Source organism: Mercenaria mercenaria, chromosome 5 (genome assembly GCF_021730395.1).
Source record: "Mercenaria mercenaria strain notata chromosome 5, MADL_Memer_1, whole genome shotgun sequence".
Taxonomy (NCBI): Eukaryota; Metazoa; Mollusca; class Bivalvia; order Venerida; family Veneridae; genus Mercenaria; species Mercenaria mercenaria.
Genome location: NC_069365.1, coordinates 53,639,472 through 53,662,770, shown reverse-complemented (window position 1 = coordinate 53,662,770; position 23,299 = coordinate 53,639,472). Strand labels below are relative to the sequence as shown.

General features: G+C 34.7%; 1 protein-coding gene across 1 annotated transcript in view; it reads left to right on the top strand.

The window, feature by feature from the left end:
- The first annotated feature begins 14,001 nt into the window (after positions 1 to 14,001).
- LOC123558413 (gem-associated protein 5-like) overlaps positions 14,002 to 23,299 on the top strand; it is a 262,358-nt gene continuing 253,060 nt past the window's right edge. The window contains exons 1-6 of the mRNA XM_053543581.1: positions 14,002 to 14,373; positions 15,609 to 15,790; positions 17,872 to 18,047; positions 19,534 to 19,789; positions 20,367 to 20,520; positions 22,734 to 22,830. Coding sequence (XP_053399556.1) covers positions 14,077 to 14,373; positions 15,609 to 15,790; positions 17,872 to 18,047; positions 19,534 to 19,789; positions 20,367 to 20,520; positions 22,734 to 22,830 — 1,162 coding nt within the window. The 5' untranslated portion in view covers positions 14,002 to 14,076. The remainder of the gene's footprint in view (positions 14,374 to 15,608; positions 15,791 to 17,871; positions 18,048 to 19,533; positions 19,790 to 20,366; positions 20,521 to 22,733; positions 22,831 to 23,299) is intronic.

Here is a 23,299-nt window from a genome sequence, read left to right as displayed (position 1 = left end):
CAGAAAAAGAAAGGTTGCCGAAAAACTTTAACCTTAAAAGTATAACACCTTGGTGACCTTGACCTTGGGCATAATGGGCCCAGCCCCAGCACATACTTTGTTTGTATGCTGGGCAATGTTTATGTGAAGTTACAGTAAGATATGAGCAATAATAACAAAGATATGACAGAAAAACCAAGGTTGTCGAAAAACTTTAACCAAGAAAGCTCATGCCGACGTCGACGCGTGGGCGAGTAGAATAGCCCTCCTATTCTCCGAATAGTGCAGCTAAAAAAGGGTAAATCTGAACATGAAACAAAAAGAAAATTTGTTATTTTACATGTAAGATCAAAATATATTTCACTCATGAACACCATATCTTACATTTTCAAAATATTGCACTGGTGTCCAGCCATGAAAGATATTTTAATCTTACACTGAAACAAACATAATTATATCCTCCCTATAAAGGAATGTTCAGAAAATATTTTTCTTACACTTGTGGTGAAATGTCACTCTAACAAATAATGAAATCATACACAAGTACAAAATGTATATGTATTTATACTTCTTACTCCCGAGCATTTTGGAAAGTGTAAGCAGTCTAATTCTTCGAGAACAATCAAATGTCATCCTTATTTCTGTCTAAAAATGATCAATTATGATTTTAATGATTGCATACTAATATTTATGATAATTAAGGTGTCAGGTTTGCTAAAACGCAATATGACAGTAAAACAAATTGTGAGTTTTAATACAATCAAGGAAACAATCAACATAAATTACTGAATATTTTGTAAATAAAAAAGGTAGGAAAGAAGGGTATAAAATGAAAGGGTGCTGAATGTTAAAATTTGCCTTTTTTGCCTGCTATTGTACAACCAGTAGCCGTTTTGACAAACAGATGTTTCTTGACGAGTCTACTATTCTAGACAACGTGAAACAAACACAAATTGTACCTATACACGGGAAAATTAGTATTTTAGACAGGAGCAGTTACAAACTCGTAAGTCTTTCTGTAATTACAGCATCTGTACATTTTGTTCATGTGGCATTGTATCCATTTATGTTTGATAAACCTGGCTCGGCTATTAGCTTTATCACATATTATAAATAAATGACATCCTACTTTTAGTCATGTTTTATTTGTACTGCATATATTTTTTTTTTGCACATTTCAGTTCATTATCGTCATGTCCGGTGTTTACTATACGCCAGTTTACTATGTACCATGATGAACTATTCCCGTCCTGGGCGCAAGGTGTTGGATGGATTTTGGCCGTTTTGCCATTTGTATGGGTTGTCATGTTTTATTTGTACTGCATATATTTTTTGCACATTTCAGTTCATTATCGTCATGTCCGGTGTTTACTATACGCCAGTTTACTATGTACCATGATGAACCATTCCCGTCCTGGGCGCAAAGTGTTGGATGGATTTTGGCCGTTTTACCATTTGTATGGGTTTCTTATGGCAGCAATTGTGGTTATTGTCAGAAATGGCGGCAACGTATGTACAAAAATAGAACTGTGATATAAAACAACTACGTTTTTATGACTTACTGATTAAAACCATCTCCTATTAACGATACGCATAGGATCTAACATTTATGAAGATCGGGTACTTAAGTCAGATTGTTTAATATAATAATATGATGGATGCAACAATACATTGATTCTTTTGTTGATCTGAAAAAAAAAATTCAATTGAGTATGTGGTCTTGTTTCTGATATTTTAACCAGCCTGTTTGGCTAAATTGTTTTATGAAGAGGAAAAAGATATAAATACGGCACGAATGTGAAACATTCTTTTCTTCACCTTTATGCAAATTTATGCAATATGTATTTCATTTCGCCATGAAATAGAAAAGAATAATAATTCTATAGTAATTTATGTTGTTGTCATATAACACAATCAGTTTACAATTCTTTTAAGGATCTGAAATTCTAAACCACAAAAACTTAAAAAATATGCTTATCATTTCACCACGTTAACTTTCTTGTTTAGGTTCGAGCGACAGTTACACCGACAAAAAGCCAAATGACAAATTGTAGATATTAAAGTGACTGCATTCATCATTATTACATGTATGCCTGCTTATAATAATTCTATATTAGAATTGCTATAATTTTATCCAGAACGCCGTCTGTTTATCATCTATTGGAAGGCTTCCACATTTGAGTGTTTAACTGTTTATGTTTTCATCGAAACAAGATCAGAAATAAAGATAGGCAACTTTAACGCTAGCACAGTTACAGGCGAGCTCTGATCATACAAAATTTAAATTTAGGTAGGAATATCTTTAGTCATAGAACCAGAAAAAAAACACATTTCAACAAAATATTGACATAACATTGCAAAATGAAGGGCAATGAAGTTAAACAATGAGTTCCCAGCTCGACCATTTTATTCAAGTCGTACCGTTTGTACAAGAATGCAAGAAAAAAAGGTGTTTTAATATACAGATTCAGTCAAACATTTATCACTGGTTCACCTCAAGATATTAGAAAAAATGTGCACATTATATAATGTTTTCAAATTAATCTTATGTAAATATTATATCTTTATTGATGTCATAATTATCTGTCATGTTTTTTTTCTCTTTTTTTACTGAATTGTTTTTATTTGTAACAACATTTTAATGATTTACTGAATGTGTTTGGTTTCTTGTAAAATGTAAAAACGAAATCCACAGTACAAAATTTAATATAGTTAAAAATTGACAACAAGTGAATGTGTTCGACCGTGAAAAAATTTGAAATTAACGAGAAATAATTGATCAAAAGGGTTAAAAACTTGTAACAGTACTAGACAATTGGAATAGCGACAAGAGTCTGGTACAGTTCCGTTCAGTGGTAAATCCAACTATTATACAAAGAATGAATAGACACAATCTGAAATATACACATATCTTATGGATATAGAATATAAAATGACTGTGTTTTTGAGAAAATGTTTGAATTTGCTATCAACATTTATAGTTATCACATGGACTTGACGGTGTCATTCATTCTTTCAGACCGTTATAAAAAAGTTCTTTCAATACTTTTTTGCTGATTTATTTGCATAATATTTTTGAGGAACCTCTACGCATAGTCATAAACCGTATCACTAAAAGTATATATAACAGGATTCGCTTATTATATATATACTCATTTCGTATAACTAGCAGTAAGTAAGATAATTAAAAGCCGTCACAAAAAATAAAAATAATAAAAGATAAAAATTGAAATTAAATCTCAAGTGTATCGTTATTTGCTATATATGTTTATATACCTCTGATGCAATACTCTAATCTTTTTATCAATACGTAAAAAGTTGCTATCCACTTACTGCCAACATTAAAATCACACACACACACACACACACACACACACAAAACACACACACTACAAAACACGTAAAATATATACAATGTACATATCTTATACATCACTTTTCCGAGGGACTTTGGGTCCGCACCTGATTTTAGCACAAATGCTCAAATAATAAACTTAAAAAAATGAGGCATATATATTTGGCAACTGGTGATGGTTGTGCCGTTAACAACTTTCATATTTTCTCTAGAAAGAGTATAAATATCTTTTACACTATTCACGCATGGAAAGTGAGTAGCAATTTTTAACGTAAGATTTATGAAACTGTTTCATGTCTTTTGTTTATATAAAGTAATAGTGATATATTTTTTAAAAGTTTTACAGTCGAATAAAATTTCCCTTAGCTAGTAAGTAGACTGTGTATTTTTGTTAGTTCATTTCGCCACTAATATTATACCTTAAATGAGACCCAAAACCAGTCCGTCTCATGAAGTGTGCTTATTTCAAGCTGCAATATCTACCGCAGTGTGAATCATAGACCCGGAATGCGTTTTCAGCTAGAATTTGCAATGGAATTAAAGGAAAAATAAAAGCAGTAGAAAAAAAAAACCTGAAAATTATTTGTAATGCGACGTCATAAATGCACAACTACCAGACATCTAAACGATTCCTTGGTACTATGTTTAATATCAATAACAGTATCAAGTATTTAAAGTTAAAAATATATCAGCGATCATTCGAGAGTTGCTTTTTTTATGTATTCAAAAGGTATAATAAATAATTACATCAAAATGCATATCTATCACAAATACCACAATTTAGGTCAGGCAATATTTAACTCTTAGTCTGCTGGCGGCAAGTGATTCTGCCTTTGCGTCCAGTGCTGACCAGGATTACGTCCTCATAGTCTGTACTGTTCTCTATTCAGTCAGTAAATTTTCAGTGAACACCCCTTTGAATAATGAATGGTATTGCCCATATTGAATGGCGGACCAGTCCATTTTAGAAATTTAGCAGGCTAAATGTTAATTTTAATTTGTTACCAAAAGGAAGTATGACTTGTACGTTTGCTAGCAAAATCCTTCTTCGAGACATGTAGGTAATATAACTTTCAACCATGGATCGATAATGCCTAAGATATCAACTGAAGTTCCTCATTCTATGTCTCAAATATAAGCAAATGCCATTAGCAAACTCTTCACGCCTTCGTAGGTATCCTCGTTACCCATGACTGTCTCAGAAATATCATCCAGATCCAGAATAAGCCTTTTGTATGCTGATAATCTACTGGTAGACGGAAACTCCGTCTCTGCATTCGTTATCACCATGATAAAACTTGTCTCGACTCTATTCTCCACAATATTCTGCATTCGATCTACTAAGTGTAGCATCTTTTTATCCTCTATATCAAAATTAACCAATATCACAAAGGCTTTTGACAAGTTCATTACCTTTGTTATACCTTCAACCTCTGGAGTTCCAGGCAGAATGCTCGTGCTGTCTGCGTTAAATGTTGTGCGGAGTCCTAGACTATTCAGCATCATCATCAGATTCCTTCCTGGTCCCTCGTCGTCGAGGTTTGAAAGAATAAAAAGCTCATATCGCTCATCAGATTCATCAGTCAAAGAAGAAACGTTGTTACTGACGTCTTCTTGTTGCTCTGCAAAGGATTCGAATGCCTTTTTGATTCGCAGGCGCGCCTTTTCAAAATGTTTTCTTCTGAACGCGTCGAGTCCAGCTTCGATATATACCTGAAAGTACAAGCTTTGATCAACTCTAGAAAAACGGTCGTTCAAGCGATTGAACATGCACAGAGCGATCACCGCTTCCTCATAATTCTGTACACAAAGATACTTTCTCACGATCTCTTCAATGATTTCTTTCCTTTCAGCATCATCTTCAGCCAAGTCTTTTAATTCTTTTAGGACGCCAATAACTTCAAGATGATTGTTTAGCTTGTTGTATAAGAACCAAAGGTCTTTAAGTGTTTGTTTCGTTCGTTTTGTTTTTGATTTGCTGAGCAATATATGTCGCAAAGTTTGAGCAGATCTCCAGCAATGACCAAGATACGGATGTTTCGCAACAATATTGCACTCAATTTCTATTGAACTTTTCAAGTAGAATAGTCTGTCGTCTAACAGCTGTTGGGCTCTTTCTTCATCGACTATCTCGTGGTTATCAATGATGTCACTTATACAAAAGGCAGCCTGTTCATAGGCATTTGCTAACGTAACGCTAGAGCACAAATCATCCTTATTTTGCATAAGACTTTCTAAAACTTCTAACGCTTTGTCATTTTGTTTTATCTGGCGATAGAGTACAGCCTTGTCATAAAGTGCTGCCGTGTTTGATAAAATTCCGGTAGATTTGTCAAGGTGTGAGATGGCAATGTCTATCACATCTTTATGTTTTTCATAATCAATATGTTTCGGAAATCGGAGGCACTTCACTACATAACCTAACTTTGGCTTGGAACTATGCTGCTTGGTATGAGACATGTTTCTTTGTCTTACATTTTGGCCGTTCATAGACATCTTGTGAAAGTGATTGTACTGATTTACATAATGTCTATTAAATCGACTATCTATTCCTGTGTAATGATTTCTTTTTACTGTGTAATCAAGTGGCAGTTGTCCCAAACTGTCATTTTCAAAGAAGTGTTTAGCATTTTTGTTTTGCTTAGACGCGTGTGGGGTTTCTACGGGCATAAAGCGATGAGGCGCGTTATATGCATATACATTCCCTGTGTTAAAACCTGGTTGATGGTTTTGTTTCGATCTTTGATAAATCATATGCGTTTGTGTACTTTGCTGCTGTGACAGAAATTTTTCTTTTAGCTTATACTGTCCTTTCGGAAAAAAGGTTTTCGCCATTGGATCCAGTTCACATTGTGAGTCTGTATATGTATTTGCATGTTTTCTTTGTAATGTGTGTGTAGATTGTTCGTTACATTGTATTGGTGCTCGAGTGTATATTGTGTCAGTACTCAATCTGGATATATTAGATATTGGACTGTTTGTACTTCCTTGTGCTAAATCATTTTCAAACGGTAATGTTTGTAACTGGCTATTATCTGAAACATTACATTTCGTGGCCAGTCCTGTCGTCAATGACATGATGTCCTGGCTCCGGATATCACGCTTTTCATTTATTGAATGACCTGTGGACGAGGATTCTGGTGTCTGCTGATGAAACGAAAGCATGTTCTGAATGTTTATTTGATTTGTTGATTCTACCATATGTCTCAACTTGGTGGGATTATATTCAAGCATTCGAATGTACGATATAGCAAGGTGGTGGTACCCAAATGATGTGCCTTTTATATCAATTGCTCTAGTTAGCAACAGAATAGACCTCTCGATGTCATCAACATACCGAAAATATCTCCCGCTTCTTTCCAATACAAATACATCATCTGAAAATATATCGAGCGCAGTGTCAAAGTACATATACGTGGGCATAAATATAGAGGAATTTCTTGGTAAAAGTCCTTCCATTCCTCGTGGAAAAAAATTTTTATTTCTTTCAACCCCATATGCTAGTGTGCGCTATATTGGTTTGTAATTTCCGGTCTTTTAACCTTTTTGAGGAGAATATATACTTATAAATATAACAGCGTTCCTGTAGTTATTATCCGACATGAAAATTAAATTATATATGAATCCTCTGTCATGCTTACAAATTCCCCTTTTGCCTAAATTTTTTTCTTCTATTGTACCATTAGACCAAGTACGTACAGAGCTGATGCGGCGAACTTGTTTTTTTTAATTTTCCTTCTGACCTAAATTTCGCTACTCGCTATCCATATCATACGAAAATTATCAGTCATCAGGATAAACATATTTTGTATATTGTAGTAATATATATAGCAATACCTATATTACAAGTTCTTTACAGAAGAAAACAAATTTCTTACCCTGCAAAGTAGAATATATTCTCACTTTTAGGTGAAGATATTTCTGCACATTAACTGTTACAACTCCTTCAGCAGCCTGGCACGGGCGGATGTCTAAATTTAGACTGTATGCACTGTTTATTGATTATAGCATACAACACACGTACCTCTCTGCAGCAGATCGCAATAAACTATACACTGCACTGACTGCAAATTCGTATTTCTTGAAAGGTAGACACTTTAACTATAATGATGTACATACATTATTATCGGATGGTCGTTTACATGGGTTAAGTTAATAAAAACAAACAGGAAATTAGTGTAGATCTACATTTATAATAATTTCATATTGTGTGAAAACGCGAACTTAACGAATACCCCTTCCTTGGTGTACCTTAGTCTGTTCCACTGATCTGTCTAGCAATATGGTGTACCAACGATCATTCTTACACCTATGGGGCGCCGCATTTGTCTGTCTGCTGCTAACAAATATTTATGGTATTACTATCTTGGTATATTTTATATTGCCTTAAATGTAATTCAAGTACACTAAAATAAAAACAAATTAACTCGTATTTTCGAACGTAAGTAATAAAGACATACCGAACTGACAATCACAATTCCACAATTTCTCTCTGTCTTAAAGTGGTAGCGATAGTTGTGATGGAGACAGTGACGGCTGAAAGTGTTTTAAGTGGCAGGGGCCAGTGTCATTTTTTACATAAAATAAGTAGATGTGTTTTTAAGGCATTTATATTCAATTGGTTATTTATGATGTTTTGGTCTGTGGGCCCAGTTTCCGTAAGTTCTCTAGTTTTTCAATATTCGTAACCAAGAAATTACGCAAAGGTTAATCGGTTTCAGCCGTTGATACATTCATCCCGGGATTGTTTAAGACCGGATGTCGCTTTCTGCCGTATGTCAAACAAAAATAGTACTCATTTGAATAAACCTTGTGTATGAAAAATGCGGAATTCTCTCTCTTTGAAAGTATTATTAGCTACCTACGATTTTTTAGTAGATTGTTTCAATACTGACTTTCAGATATAAGCGGTTTGCTAATGTAACTGTTCTTGATCAATTAAAGGCTCACTGTAACAATTTATTCCAAATATTGACGATTTCTACCAAAAATTAGGGGTTAAAATACCCCACCCACCCCAGCTACATTTTAGCCAGTCTTAATAACTCATGAATGTATCAAAATTACTGTATTTTTAATAAGACATCATCAAATAACTGTGTTAAGATTCACAGTTTTATATATTATCATGAGAAAAAATAATATGTACTTTGCAATCAGTCTAGGTTATAGACAACGTGCATACAAATGTAATACGTGTAAATCACATGCTGTTTCACAATAGATCGAGCCTATTTATGTTTCATTCAGAAAGGTTTGGGGTACCAAGGTTTCCTTTTATTTTAGATGTCAAAGTAAACTTACTTGTATAATTCTGACTTTAAGCTGATTAAGATACTTTAAAATGTAACATACGTTACTGTCGCCTCTCAAATTTTTCACCTTGAAGAACTAACAACTCTGAAAACACTCCAACAATTGCATTTGTATGCTTTCAATTTGAATAAGCCATGTTTACCGAACATTTGTTGGACTTAACCCTATTAATATTCTCAATTATATGATGTCCACAAACTACAGTAAAACAATGGTGCCTCTTTCAGCATCACTGTCAAGATAGCATAGATAATCAATTTTTATGGCTTCTGCTTCAAACATAGATAGCATAATCGATAATTAACGATAGACATAGTACAGTATGTGCGCAGTCTGAATATTTTTGACTTTCATTCAAAAGAAAAACAGAAGATGGGGGGGGGGGGGGGGGTATCTAAAAATTAATATACGTTACCTAGGTTTTAAAGGTCACCTATTCAATTTCATATTTCGTATATTATTATGCCAGGCTAATGCATTAACCATGCTTACTGGCATTGCAAAACACCTACTCAGTTAGATTTTACACCATTACAAAGATGAAATAAAATATACATTATGAAACATACGTTACCAAGATTACACAGAATATTATGCAATACTAAAGCTAGGATAAATTTTGGGTTTCGATTGACTACGGCGGCTTGAAGACAGAGGTTTTTATATTTTCAATGCGTTTGTGTTTTAATATTTATGGAAGGTAAGATTGTATTCATTACTGAAATTATCGATTTATATGCATTATGTGTTCAGAGTTGCTGATGTTATTTCTGATGTAAATAAACACTGCACATTTTGAACTTATAGAACATCATACACATATAGTACAACATAGGTAGTGAAACAGATGTCACTTTTGGTAAAACATGTTTCTTTGACCATAGTAATTTTGGGACGGAATTACTGAACAGCGCAATCATGTTACATTTCCTTAACGAAAACACAGACGAGACGCCTTTAAAACTATTAACAAATAAAAACAAACTAGTTCATTCAAAAGAGGGTGTATTTCAACTGTTACATATAGATTACCTCAGTATGGAACTGTGTTTAAAACATTAAGTCATGTAACTACCTTTATCTAAATTCGGTAACGTATGTTTCAGAACTACACAAAAGGACACATTATAACATCAATGTACAACAAATGACAGAAATATTCTTTAAAATTTGTTGTGAGAGGTTGCGAGAAGTCACTTTTTGGTATCAGTATCAGAATAAGTTCATCATACATGCATATGTACATACTTACAGAGTCTGCACCATTTGTTTGGAACACGCAAGTGGTGCATTGATGTCTTTAAGACATATTTGTAAAAACTCTTTTTAGTTAAGTGCTTTATTCCTTAGTAATATCATTAAGCTACATCCTAAAATGGATTGAAACATACGTTACTTTAAATATTAATCACAATTAGTATTACTCATACGAACAAACAACAAACAGATACGATACACGACTTCTTGATTTCAGGACTTGCTCAATCTGTATCTCTGAAATTCTGTACTATCAAGACCTCTCTAAAGTGTTGGCTTTTAAACTAGGAGTATTTAGACTAATCTACTAATTTTACGGTGTTAGATTTCACTTTCTAGGGCAAATTACAATGAGCCAGTCTAAAATGGCCCAATGCGCTTGCGCATAAGTAAGTTTTGAAATCCTCTAAGACGAAAATAATTGTTCGTTTAAAATAAAGAAATATAGTGTAATACTATTGTTACCATTGTTGGAAACGGTTCAGTTATTAATAAATCTTAAAGATCTTCCGTGGCCCAAACGAATGGGTAAACGTCCTCGGCAAAAAGAACCGCCAGTTAAACAATAAATTCATTTAATTGAACGAAATATATTTTAACGTGATTCAATTCATATGCATATCTTTGAATACTGCGAACAAAGAATAGTAAATATTTATCTATATATTTTTTATTTATAACTGAAGTTTCCAACATTGTTAACAATAGTATTACACTATATTTCTTTATTTTAAACGAACAATTATTTTCGTCTTAGAGGATTTCAAAACTTACTTGTGCGCAAGCGCATTTGGGCCATTTTAGACTGGCTCACCGTAACTTGCGCTAGAAAGTGAAATCTAGCGCCGTAAAATTAGTAGATTAGACTAAATTCTCCTAGTTTGAAAGCCAAAACTATGGAGAGGTCTTGATAGACCTCTCCAACGACGGGAACCAGGCTATCCCTTGCCCCTGCAAGTTCCTCAAAGCGGTTACCTTCCCTTGCTTTTATTATTTGATGTACCGTAAGGGGAAGTAATCGCTGCAGGGAGCTTGTTGCCCCTGTTGTTGTCCTTCTATCTTGTCCAACACCGTGATATGCCAGCAGCGGAAAGTAATACATTATGAAAAAAATGATTTACAGCGGTCGATAGGACTTCAATTCACGGTCATGACAACGCTGTATTTTGCAAACTGACAAATTAAAACGATATCAATCATGTTGATTATATGAAGAAATTAGGCTTGATAAAATATGAAATCACGTCACAGAGGTAAAAACTGAAATAGATCTCAGTGCAGTGGAATGTATTTGGTTTTTTCTTGTCATTTTGGATCATAAAGTCCATTCAAAACATGTGTAACTGAGTTCCGCTTGCCGATGCTAGAGGAAATTGCCAACAGCTGACTGATAAAACTGAATATTATACAGGCCGGCGGCACGCTGTTAATCTAAAGGTTTGACTATACAAACAGTGTTTCTAACATGATTAATACTCTAAACTGGCAAACCCGACTCTTCTCACCTTCCTTATTGCATTTTGCGAGGTCAAATTCAGTCTAGTACATGTAGACACCTTCAGAACCGAAACTTCCTTATATTACATTCGCATTAACAATAATATTAAAGACTCTTTTATGCTACTTAAATTGTGTGCAAACCACGTACAGACCGGTCCTAGCCTTGGTCTTTTTGCTGGGTGATTATCTGCTCTGCTGCATCACTAAATTAAGATATTTGTTCTGAATTTTAATATAGCACTGACGATTGTTTTCTTTCAATTCTACACCTTGTACCTTACCTGCCACAAGATAACTCGGCAGAACAGTCTGGCAGTAGTAACAAGTAGATTCATTATATAAGAATAGTAGTCTTAAACTTGTGGTGAAAGGTCACTCTAACAAATAACGAAATTATGCACAAGTACAAAATGTACATGTATTTCTACTTCTTACTCCCGAACATTTTGGAAAGTGTAAGCAATCTAATTCTTCGAGAACAATCAAATGTCATAATTATTTCTGTCTGAAAAAAAAGTGATTCGTTATGTTTTTAATTATTGTAAAACAATGTTTAGAAATAAAGACGATAGTTAAGCTAAACAATAAATGACAGTAAAACATATTGTGATGTAAATCATGTTAAAACATTTTGTGATGTAAATCATGTTAGTATAAATAAAAACGAGAAAATATACATTGCTGATAAGTTTGTTTTTAAACCTATCTCTGAAGATTGTTTGAATAAACAGACTAGGAAATAAGGGTATAAAGAAAGAAAGGGTGTTGAATGTTGAAAATTTCCTTGGCTGCTGTTGCACAGCCTTTAGCTGATATGACAAATAGATGTTTCTGGACGAGTTTATTTTTCTACACAATGTAAAAACCAATACAAGTTGTACCTATACACAGGAAAATAGTATATTACAGACAGGAGCATTTACAAACTAGCCAGTCTTTCACCTGACAGATTACTGGCAGCAAGATCTCGCTTTTTGGTAGAGGTCAGAGACCACCAATTCAAAAAAGTACAGGGAACTTACTGGGAATGAGGTAAGTGTATACCTGGGAATAAGGTAGCATCTGTGCGTTCTGATTGGTCAGTCATGTAAGCAAACCCAAGAAGTGATTATTTTTCCCAAAATGGAATGTTTTTACTGCATTTACAGTATTTCATTATACATTTTGACAAAATTTGCTACATTTTATGTGTATTGAAAAAAAGTTTCATCAAATGAATTTCTCCCGCCATGACAACGATGTAAACAGGGGGTCATCTCATTCACACGAAAATTACTTAAATAAAGTATCAATATTCATGTTTTTCGTCCAATATTTTGGTGGAACTATGATAGTTCTTGAAAAAAATGTGATTGGATATACATGTTTCGATATATGGAAGGCCGTACACGCCATAATGTTATAATGGAAGTCTATGGGAAAACAATTGGTGTTCTCTACCCTAGAAGAAGATAAGTATCAACCCAAGGGGAAGTAAATCGGATAATATCGAAATCCCAAACTCAACAAGGGTCTATACCAATTTTCATTTACTTCTTTATACTACATATGGTATCAGTAATGGCAGGTTTCCAGCATCATGGCTAGACCTTCGTCCAAAACCTCTCTCAAGGGTTGTCTGGGTCTGGGTTCTGTTCAGCATTGCTAGAAATAAACAAAAATAGTAAACCTTATAAATGCTACAGGGCTGTAGGAAGATGACTGATACTGAGCCCGCAACGTGGATGGGTATGGGTTTGTATGGGAGGGAGTCTTCCCCTTCCAATGTTCGACTTTTTTTTCGAAGTATGTAAAGGAAATGGTGCTCTGTGGAGTACTTTGGGGGAATATTTACCTTAAATATAAGCTATGAGTTGCAGTTTTAATAAGATCACTTAGCTGTTGTCCTTGGAAGTAACTGTATTTGGTAGTGAAACACCCCAAATTTAGTTATTTATGGAGGTATACACATAAAACTCCCATGCGATGTACATATAACTTCAAAGCTGTTGCAACTAGAATACTATTTAGTCGAGCCATGTCGTTTGTACAGCTTTTTAGACATTCTAATGGACAGCGCTATATAAAGGGAAGTAATTAACCTTCCTGATTATCAATTAATTCAATGGCAACTTTAGCCAGTCTCGTGAAAGTTTATGGCCTCCCGGTGCACGTTCATCAACAGCTTTGGCATTTTACGTCGCCACGGTAATATCACGAGCTCCAGTTAAGCTTCCTGTTATTCCGTTAACATGGATTTTTTTCACCATCCACGACATGATAGACAGGGAAACTTTAGAAGCTGCATGAAGTTGCCTTTGCTGTGGTCGTAACCACGTGGTGCGAGGCCCTGGCGTGCAAAGTACGGGATGTTACACAGTATGGACAGTAGCTGCTGTCGGTCCTTCTTTGAGATAGCGGCTGACAAAATATCACCGGTGTCCTTAGACTGCTTCAGGAGAGTCACCTGTTTCTCCTTTTGGAGAAAGCATGTACGGATTTCATACGGTAACACAGATTTTATCAACAGTTAATTTTCGCATGTACGAATTTTTTTTACGGCAACACAGATTTTATCAACCGTTAATTTTCATATTCTCCAATTTTGGAGAGTATTTAGTACGAAATTTGCACGTTAAAAACACGTTTTTCATTATATTTTTAACAGACAAAACTGTTACAGTGTAAAAATGTCGGTAAAAGTAATATCTGCCTCACCGAACTGGTACTGCAGCAAAGTCGCCGACAGTAATTCTTCGGGAATTCTTGTTTTCGGTGCGCGCCACGACGTGTATGTTTTCGGATGTGACCAGTATCCGCCGACATTTAAATCTGTATTTGTTGGTCATAAAGAGAAATTGACAGCGTTGACATTGTGTGAACATGAAGAATATGTAAAGATGTGTTGCAGTGCATCTGAAGATGGGGCTGTCAAACTCTGGAATGTGGAAGATAATGTTGTGAACCTTGAGCATTCTATACATTCAGTATGTAGACAAAATTATCCTATTTCTCCATTCATTAAATGTCAACTTTTTACTGTAACATCAACTAAAGCAAAGACTTCTATTATACTGTATTCTGCTCTTACTCTCTTAACACATGCATATCATGTATCATGTAACATAGCAAGGTATCAAGACGTTTCACCTCCTAGACGTTTCTCCCCTAGACTTTTCACCTCCTGGTTGTTTCACCCCTAGATGTTTCACCCCCTGATTATTTATAGTGATTAAATAGGTGTTAAATGATCTTTTGTTAAACTTGACTGATCTTTGATTAATGGTAGGTGTTGAGCAGTCTCAGATCAAAGAAGCATAACAGCAGAACTTTAGCACATACTTAATCAACTTTATTTGGAAATAAAAAATGATGTTGATTAAGTTTTTAAGAATAATTCTGCAGTCTTATAAAAAAATTGCAGTTAACAGGTCTATTGAATTAAATATGTTAATTTTTGTACATACATTTTTTATTTCTGAATAAATCAAAATAATTTAAGTATTTTTTTAGAAAAACTCTAAAAAAGATATATAAAAAAGGTAAAATTATGATAATCCTTCTTGTAAAATTGTTTATTCAATAAAATTGCTTGAAAGTTTATTTTAGGCAAAATGTATAGATATCTTTGAGTCAAACTGAAAAAAGAATCAGTAAAAAATTGTTATTTATTTCAATAAAAAGACTACATAATTTAGAAACTTAGAAAACTTATCATACCTCTTGAATTACAGAATAATCTTTATTAAGTTTATAATAATAATTCTGTAGTATTTAAAAAAAAACTGTTGCAGATTATAGTTAAATTTGTAAATTATTCAATAAATTAATTTGTTTGAATGTTTATTTTAGGCAAAATGTGTAGATTACTTTGAGTCAAATGGAAAAAAAAATCAGTGAAAAAATAATTAGTATTATCAGTACAAAATGACTACATACTAATTTGTTTTTAACAACTGCTCCGACCTCCCAGTTATGATCAGAAATTGATTGTTGGGAGTATCCCCGTAGATGTAGATGTAATCTGCTTTAGAATTAAATGCTTTTCGTGCCTTTAAATTGGTATAAAAATCTTTGGGACTTATTCTATATCTGTGAATCTCTAAAGTGAGTCTTGGATAATTCAGTTTTGATCTTGCAGAATGGAGCACTTTGATGCTATATTACACCACATTATATGATAAATGTAAATTTCCAGACTTCCACTGATTGTATTTTTCAGCACAAGGTAACCTGCATTTGTTGGTCATTAGAACAAACAGATCTGATTGTGTCAGGAGATGAGCACGGAACTGTGGGTGTTTGGCAGTTTGACAGTAACAAACAAGCAGCACATAGACCAGATAAAGGAGCTATACTGTGTATGGCAGCTTCACCATACAAAGCTGGAGTGGTTGCCATTGGGTAGGTTTCAGGGGTTTTTTTTCTTTTAACAGTACATATCAATAAATTTGATTGGTAAAATAGCATTTAACATGTTTAACTTTTAGCCTGCTGGCGGCAAGTGATTCTGCCTTTGCGACCAGTGCAGACCAAGATAAGCCTGCTGTTTGGTTGTTAAGTCAGTAGATTTACAGTGAATATCCCATTGAATAATAAGTGGTATTGCCCAAATTGAATGATAGAGTGTAGAAAATTAGCAGGCTAAAGGTTAAAAATATTGTAATGATTTCTCGTTGTGTTACAATTTAGGGTGATAACTGAGACCAAATTAAATTTGTTAATGATATTTTAAAACAGACTAATATCCCTTCTAAAGACTTTTTTAGTCTATCAAATCTTATTTATTCATTCTTTAAGCCTGCTATGACAATTTTTCATCCATATATTTTCTGATTATTGAAGCACACTGATTACGACAAAGCATGTCAATTTATGCTTGAAGTTTCAAATGAAGCTTTCATCGAAATATTCACTGACAGATAGTAGTATATGTTAATTTAGCAAGAATACAGTTTGTACATGTGTATTGATGATTTTGTTGTCATTGGTTGTCAGGTATGTACCAATATGCATACATGTGATACGTCCCGGATTGTCCGGGATTGTCCCGGAAATTACATACTCGTCCCAGTGTCCTGGACAGTCTTGAAATGTCCCGGAAAAATAAAAATACAGGAACAAATAAAAATAATCCCCCAAAAAACTTGTTTTTTTGTCTATAAGTTGTTGAATTTTACACAATAAACAGTCCCCAGTGTCACATTGTTCATTCCTAATTCATGCCCTCGAGCGGGACACGTGTTGATTAATTCCGCTTTGATCACGCGACGATCTTTTGATGACACTGATTAAGTTACAGTCAGTTATTATGATGACCCTGATTAAGAACTGACAGGATTATGCAATCAATAACTGTTTTATGGTACTTAAATTAGGAACAGTAGTCGTAAATCTCTTTGTTTTTAGCACGTTGGCGGTAAAGCTACATGTCGCCTTTATGGAAGAGATTATTGAAAACGGTCAATTAAACGATAATTATTTTAAAAGGTTGTAATAATTTAAGATCAAGATCAATTGTCACACATATTCTAAATTAAAATATTGAATTCCTTTGCCGACCGACCCATGGAAATTGACCCTACTCCAAATATTTTATATTGGTGATTTTATTTACAAGATATATTTTATTCCTTTAAGGATTCAGTTTAATTATTAGATAAATGTTTAAGCTTTAGAATGATACCAAATTAGCTAGAATCTAAATCACAATGACCAGCTTGATTCTTCGTATATAGTAAGTCTCCTAATTCTGTTCACCTCGGGAACGCAATAAATTCACGTGCCGAACTATAGATGCGTATTACCCATATATGTATTTACCTCCCTTGGAAAGCTAGACGACATTTGCAGCAAATTAAAACATTGTAAGCGAGTGAACAATGTTTATCTCGCAAAACTACATGTAATATAACGATATTTTTGCAAGAAACAGACGAATACCAATGTCACGATGTATGTCCCGGACAAAAGGTAAAAATCCCGGAAATTTTAACTCAGAATCCCGGAAACGTTCTGAAAAATTATGGCATGTATGCAATATGTCAAGACAAAAATATATGCGCTGTGATATCCCAACTATCAGATTGGTAAATAACCAGAAAACAAATGACAAGATGCAAATGCAGGGCTTGTACGGAGTCAAAACTATTTGAGCCACTATTTTAGGAGTGATTTACAGTGCAAAATTAACCTGCTTAAGATAATAGCCTCATTTTAAAAGCCACATGAAAAAAGAAATTGAGTCAATTTCTTGCAATGGCAATGACTCCTGAGACTATGTATCTATCAGTCTGTACATATTTCATACGCTTCTGTTGCAGCCAGTTAGCTTATTGTCAGATTTTTAGTTGAGGTTGCAAGCTTGAACCCAACATATATAACTTGTGTTTAATATTTAGAATTATGTATCAACACATCATTGACTCAGTTATATCAATAACTGATGTGATTACCTTTGTACCATGACTGATTTTGTTTGTTAGATACAAGACTGGTCAGATTGCACTGATAGATGTAAAAAGGGGTGGTGTGATAGTTTCCCGGCTTCGAGGACATGATGAGGAAATATATTCACTGGCATGGTGCCCAGTCCCCGGAGAGGACTACAGACCGTCACAGACTAGTGAAGATATAACTGACCTAGAGTCATTCGGTGTTGGTAAGGAAAGTCTTTATACTTTAAAGCCCTGCTTCTAAGTACTATGAAATGGGAGGTCAAGAGTTTGTTCCCTTGGTGCAGCTTAAATTCTTTTTTAGGATTTGACAAAAATCTGTTTCAGAAGGCATGCATCTAGCAAGTGTGCTTCATTTTGGGGTGTGATCCATATGTGGAAGTTGTCAGCTTAAATACTTGTGAAGAACATGTAGGAACTGGTACAGAATGCAGGAATATTGATTAGATTTAATGACTGTCACTACATAACTGAAATACTAGTTGAAAAAATAAATTGATTTATACCTTATCAAATATACTTAACATTCCATTGATAAGAATTCAAATGTGTTTTTGTTTTGGCACAAGGTCGGTAAGGAACTATTGTACATCAGAAATTATAAAACATGTAAAAATGAAAAAAATATTAACATGAATATCAGCGTTTTACAAGAATTGGATGAGGGAATATATTTTCCCTTAGCTGAAAATACACCTTTCTACAAAATTAATGATATGTTACAAGTATGAATTTAATAAAGAGATATTAAGAGTGATGAAATTTGAATTTATGACAGTAAAATGAGAAACATTTCTTTGTTGTTTTTTTATAAGTATTACATTGTTCCCTTATCACATTTCTCAGGGCTCCAGATAAGATGCGTATTAGCGTAAATTACGCTTTGAAATAATGCATATACGCATGTCTCCTATTTTTTTAGCGTCTAAAAATGTACATGAAATTATAGAAACACATACAATGACTTTACTAGCGTAAACAAAATCTGAATCGTCTGGATGTTTTACATAACAGAGCACGATCAACATTCATTCTGCCACATTTAACGTACCCAGGGATTGAATTGTACTCTATAAACCTAGGTTAAAGTATATTGTACACTCAATGCGTGCATAAATCAAATTGTTGGGAATTAACATTGATGGTAAAGTCAAGGTAGTGTATTTTAAAGCGGTGTCGATTTAAAATATCAACTTCCGGTGTGGAATAAACAACAACATATCTCTTTCTAAGAATGTATGAAGTAAACAAACGTGCTACGCATTCTTTAGACCAACAAAAAATGATTCCCAAAACATCGTTAAAGTTATATTGAATAATCAATTGGATTTGGCAGTGAGTGTGAAGTCAAAGCAAGCCAATGGAGAAAAAGAAGCAAAAACTTTAATGCTGTATTGAAATTGAACTGCAAACAAATTCATGGGTGTTACACCCAATGAATATGTTATAAAACTGATATCTGTTCTTTTTTTCTCATTTACAAATTTTCAGGAGTAAAATTACTCCTAGTCAATTTCAGGTTTTACCATCTTACTCATTCACAAGAATTATGATGAGTAAATACTCATAGGCTAAAAAAATTATCTGGAGCCCTGCATTTCTTTACTTTTAGGTTTTTGGTTTCATTTGTGCAAATTTTATGGTAAACAAAACTGAACAAGTTAATATCTTGCATCTGCTTCCCTTTTGCAGAAGAGTCATGGAGGAAGAAGCCTCAAGCTACAGTGAGTGAAGACAGTTTTGGTACAGATGGTTGGTTACTGGCTTCCGGCAGTAAAGATAAAACTATCCGTATATGGAGCACAAGCCGGGCCAGACAACTGTCTGTTTTAAAGCTACCTGCCCCAGGTCGTCGAGAGAGGGCAGATGATGGTGGTAAAACGCGTGGTTGGTTGACAATGTGCTGGTTACCACATACCCCACAGAATATTGTGTCAAGCTCTTTGAGGTAAATTGATACCGTCAAATTTTGTTGGCTCGAACTTGACAGGACTAGCAAAATTGGTTCGAGTTATGTGCAGTCTGAGGCAATTAACAAAATACATTATTTAGGGATTTTACCAGGACCCGGCTGTGAGTTCGAGCGAAGGATGGTGTTCGAATTGTCCGAGTTCGAGACAACGAAGTTTGACTGAATATAAATAATATATGAGCCGCGCCATGAGAAAACCAACATAGTGGGTTTGCGACCAGCATGGATCCAGACCAGCCTGCCCATCCGCGCAGACTGGTCAGGATCCATGCTGTTTCGCTTTCAAAGACAATTGTAATTAGAGAAACCATTAGCGAACAGCATGGATCCTGACCAGACTGCGCGGATGCCCAGGCTGGTCTGGATGCATGCTGGTCGCAAACCCACTATGTTGGTTTTTTCGTGGCACGGCTCATATGTAAAATATGTCACTCATTTCTTATTTAAGTTCATATCACACTACTTTCAGTCTCTTACGGTATCAGCTTAAGATTTGAACTTTTTAAGTGACAGTTAATTTCTAAAATTATAAAATAAAGGTTTTTAATTGCAGTGGAGACATCCTGTTGTGGAATATTACAAAAGATGGTAAGGAGAAATGTCAGGGTCTACATGCCCCAGGAAAGGGTCACTCTAGGTTTGCCTTCAATTTGTGTCTCCTTGGAAGTGAAAAGACAATAATGTGTTCTACATCAATGGATAGACAGGTAAAGTGTTTGTAGAAAGTAAGAAGGTTGCTTAGAAATAAAACTTTGTTTTGAGTGTAGTGTAATATTGTGAACAACTTACCCTGATATCCAGGTAAAATATGTGTAGTGTAATATTGTGAACAACTAACACCGATATCCAGGTAGAGTATGTGTAGTGTGATATTGTGAACAACTTACCCTGATATCCAGGTAAAGTATGTGTAGTGTAATATTGTGAATTACTTACCCCCGATATCCAGGTAAAATATGTGTAGTGTAATCCAGGTAAAGTATGTGTAGTGTAATACTGTGAACAACTTACCTGGATATCCAGGTAAAATATGTGTAGTGTAATATTGTGGACAACTTACCCAGATAAACTTTGTTTTGAGTGTAGTGTAATACTGTGAACAACTTACCCTGATATCCAGGTAAAGTATGTGTAGTGTAATACTGTGAACAACTTATCCTGATATCCAGGTAAAGTATGTGTAGTGTAATACTGTGAACAACTTACCCTGATATCCAGGTGAAATATGTGTAGTGTAATACTGTGAACAACTTACCTGGATATCCAGGTAAAATATGTGTAGTGTAATACTGTGAACAACTTACCCTGATATCCAGGTAAAATATGTGTAGTGTAATACTGTGAACAACTTACTCGGATATCCTGGTAAAATATGTGTAGTGTAATCCAGGTAAAGTATGTGTAGTGTAATACTGTGAACAACTTACCCTGATATCCAGGTAAAATATGTGTAGTGTTATATTGTGAACAACTTACCCTGATATCCAGGTAAAATATGTGTAGTGTTATATTGTGAACAACTTACCAGGATATCCAGGTAAAATATGTGTAGTGTAATACTGTGAACAACTTACCCTGATATCCAGGTAAAATATGTGTAGTGTAATACTGTGAACAACTTACTCGGATATCCTGGTAAAATATGTGTAGTGTAATCCAGGTAAAATATGTGTAGTGTAATACTGTGAACAACTTACCCGGATATCCAGGTAAAATATGTGTAATGTAATACTGTGAACAACTTACCCGGATATCCAGGTAAAATATGTGTAGTGTTATATTGTGAACAACTTACCCAGATATCCAGGTAAAATATGTGTAGTGTTATGCTGTGAACAACTTACCCTGATATCCAGGTAAAATATGTATAGTGTTACATTGTGAACAGCTTACCCTGATATCCAGGTAAAATATTGCCAGTCAGAGGATGTGAGTTTGATCTTTGTGCAGGCCAAGTGTTCTGTAATATGTGAGTAAGTGTAAATTCAGTTGTCCTCTACCTCTGATTTGTTGTCCAGCTCGCTTACAGTAAGCGCGACTTAGTCGTCACTTTTGGTGGGTCGGTGTATTTGTGTGTCAGTTCATGTATCCGTCCATATGTGTGTCCGTCCGATTTTGTCCAGACCATAACTTTGACATGCATGTACCAATCTTGTTTATGTTTGGCATAAATGTTTACCTCAATGAGAAGGAGTGTCGTGCACAAACCCCATGTTCCTATCTCAAAGGTCAAGGTCACAGTTGGAGGTCAAAGGTCAAATTAAAGTTTGTCCGTGGCATTTCTTCTTCATGCATGGTGGGATTTTGGTGTTTGAACTTGGCATGAATGTTCACCATTATGAGACTGAGTGTCATGCGTAAGAACCAGGTCCAAAGGTCAAGGTCACACATGACAGCTGATGAGCTCGACATTCTGCCTGTTGGCATACTTGTTTGGGCAAGTTTTCAGTTACATGTAGGGAACAAGTTAGTTCTGGTTCTGCAGAACACTGGTTGACATGCATAATTGAAATGTTGTTGAAAAACAATGTAAAAACCAACAAAGTAGTCCAAATAGTAATTGCAATAATCCATTGCTTTTAGGACAGGTTTCCATAGAACTATTTGAATGTTGCAGTAAGAGTATGTTAAAATGTCAAGTTTGGTCTGTCTCTTTTCCCAAGTGGCTAGCTGGATTGATTGAGCATCAGTTGTAAGAACATCCTGTTCAGTCCGTTCGTAAGCTTTGCTTTTCATGTGAGGCGTGTCGCAGTGGAATGTCTGTTGTTTTACTAAACTGCTCGCCAAAGCGCAAAATAATGTCCAAAGGGGCACCTCACCTTGGGTATTCTTTAACAATCAGATAGCCATATAACTAAGTTGTCTTGGTTTGACTTCAAACCCGACAAAATAAGATTGTAATCTGTATCGTTATTTTTAGGTATTTTTCTGGGACATGAAGCTGAAGTGTCAGGTGGGAACTATGCCAACTTTTGGTGGATACCTGTATGTGGCTAAAACTTCTCCATTTGATCCAGGTAATTCTTCTGTTAACCCTTTCACTGCCTACAAGACGGGTATACCCGTCCACTACTATGTCGGCTTATTTGCCTACAAGACGGGTTTACCCGTCTTGGGATTTCCCAACATTCCAGTATATAAACAATGCAAATGACGTCACATGAATTTATCCCAGAGCAACCAATCATATCAAAAGAATGTTTCCCATTTATGTTTGCTGCAGTATTTTTAGAATACTGTACATAGGAAAGTCCATAATGACCTTAGTGACTTGTAAATTTCCACATTTTCAAAATGGCGGACGGCGATTCAACTGCTGGGTAAAGCAGAGAAAACAGCTCCAATATTTCTGTAACAATGTTTGGTTAATAAATTTGAAAACATTAAAATAAACCTGTGCTTGTTTCAGTTCCACATACACATTCATATCATATTAGTCTACATATATATTTGAATGACAATAAATGTTTATTTTGATGTTGATAT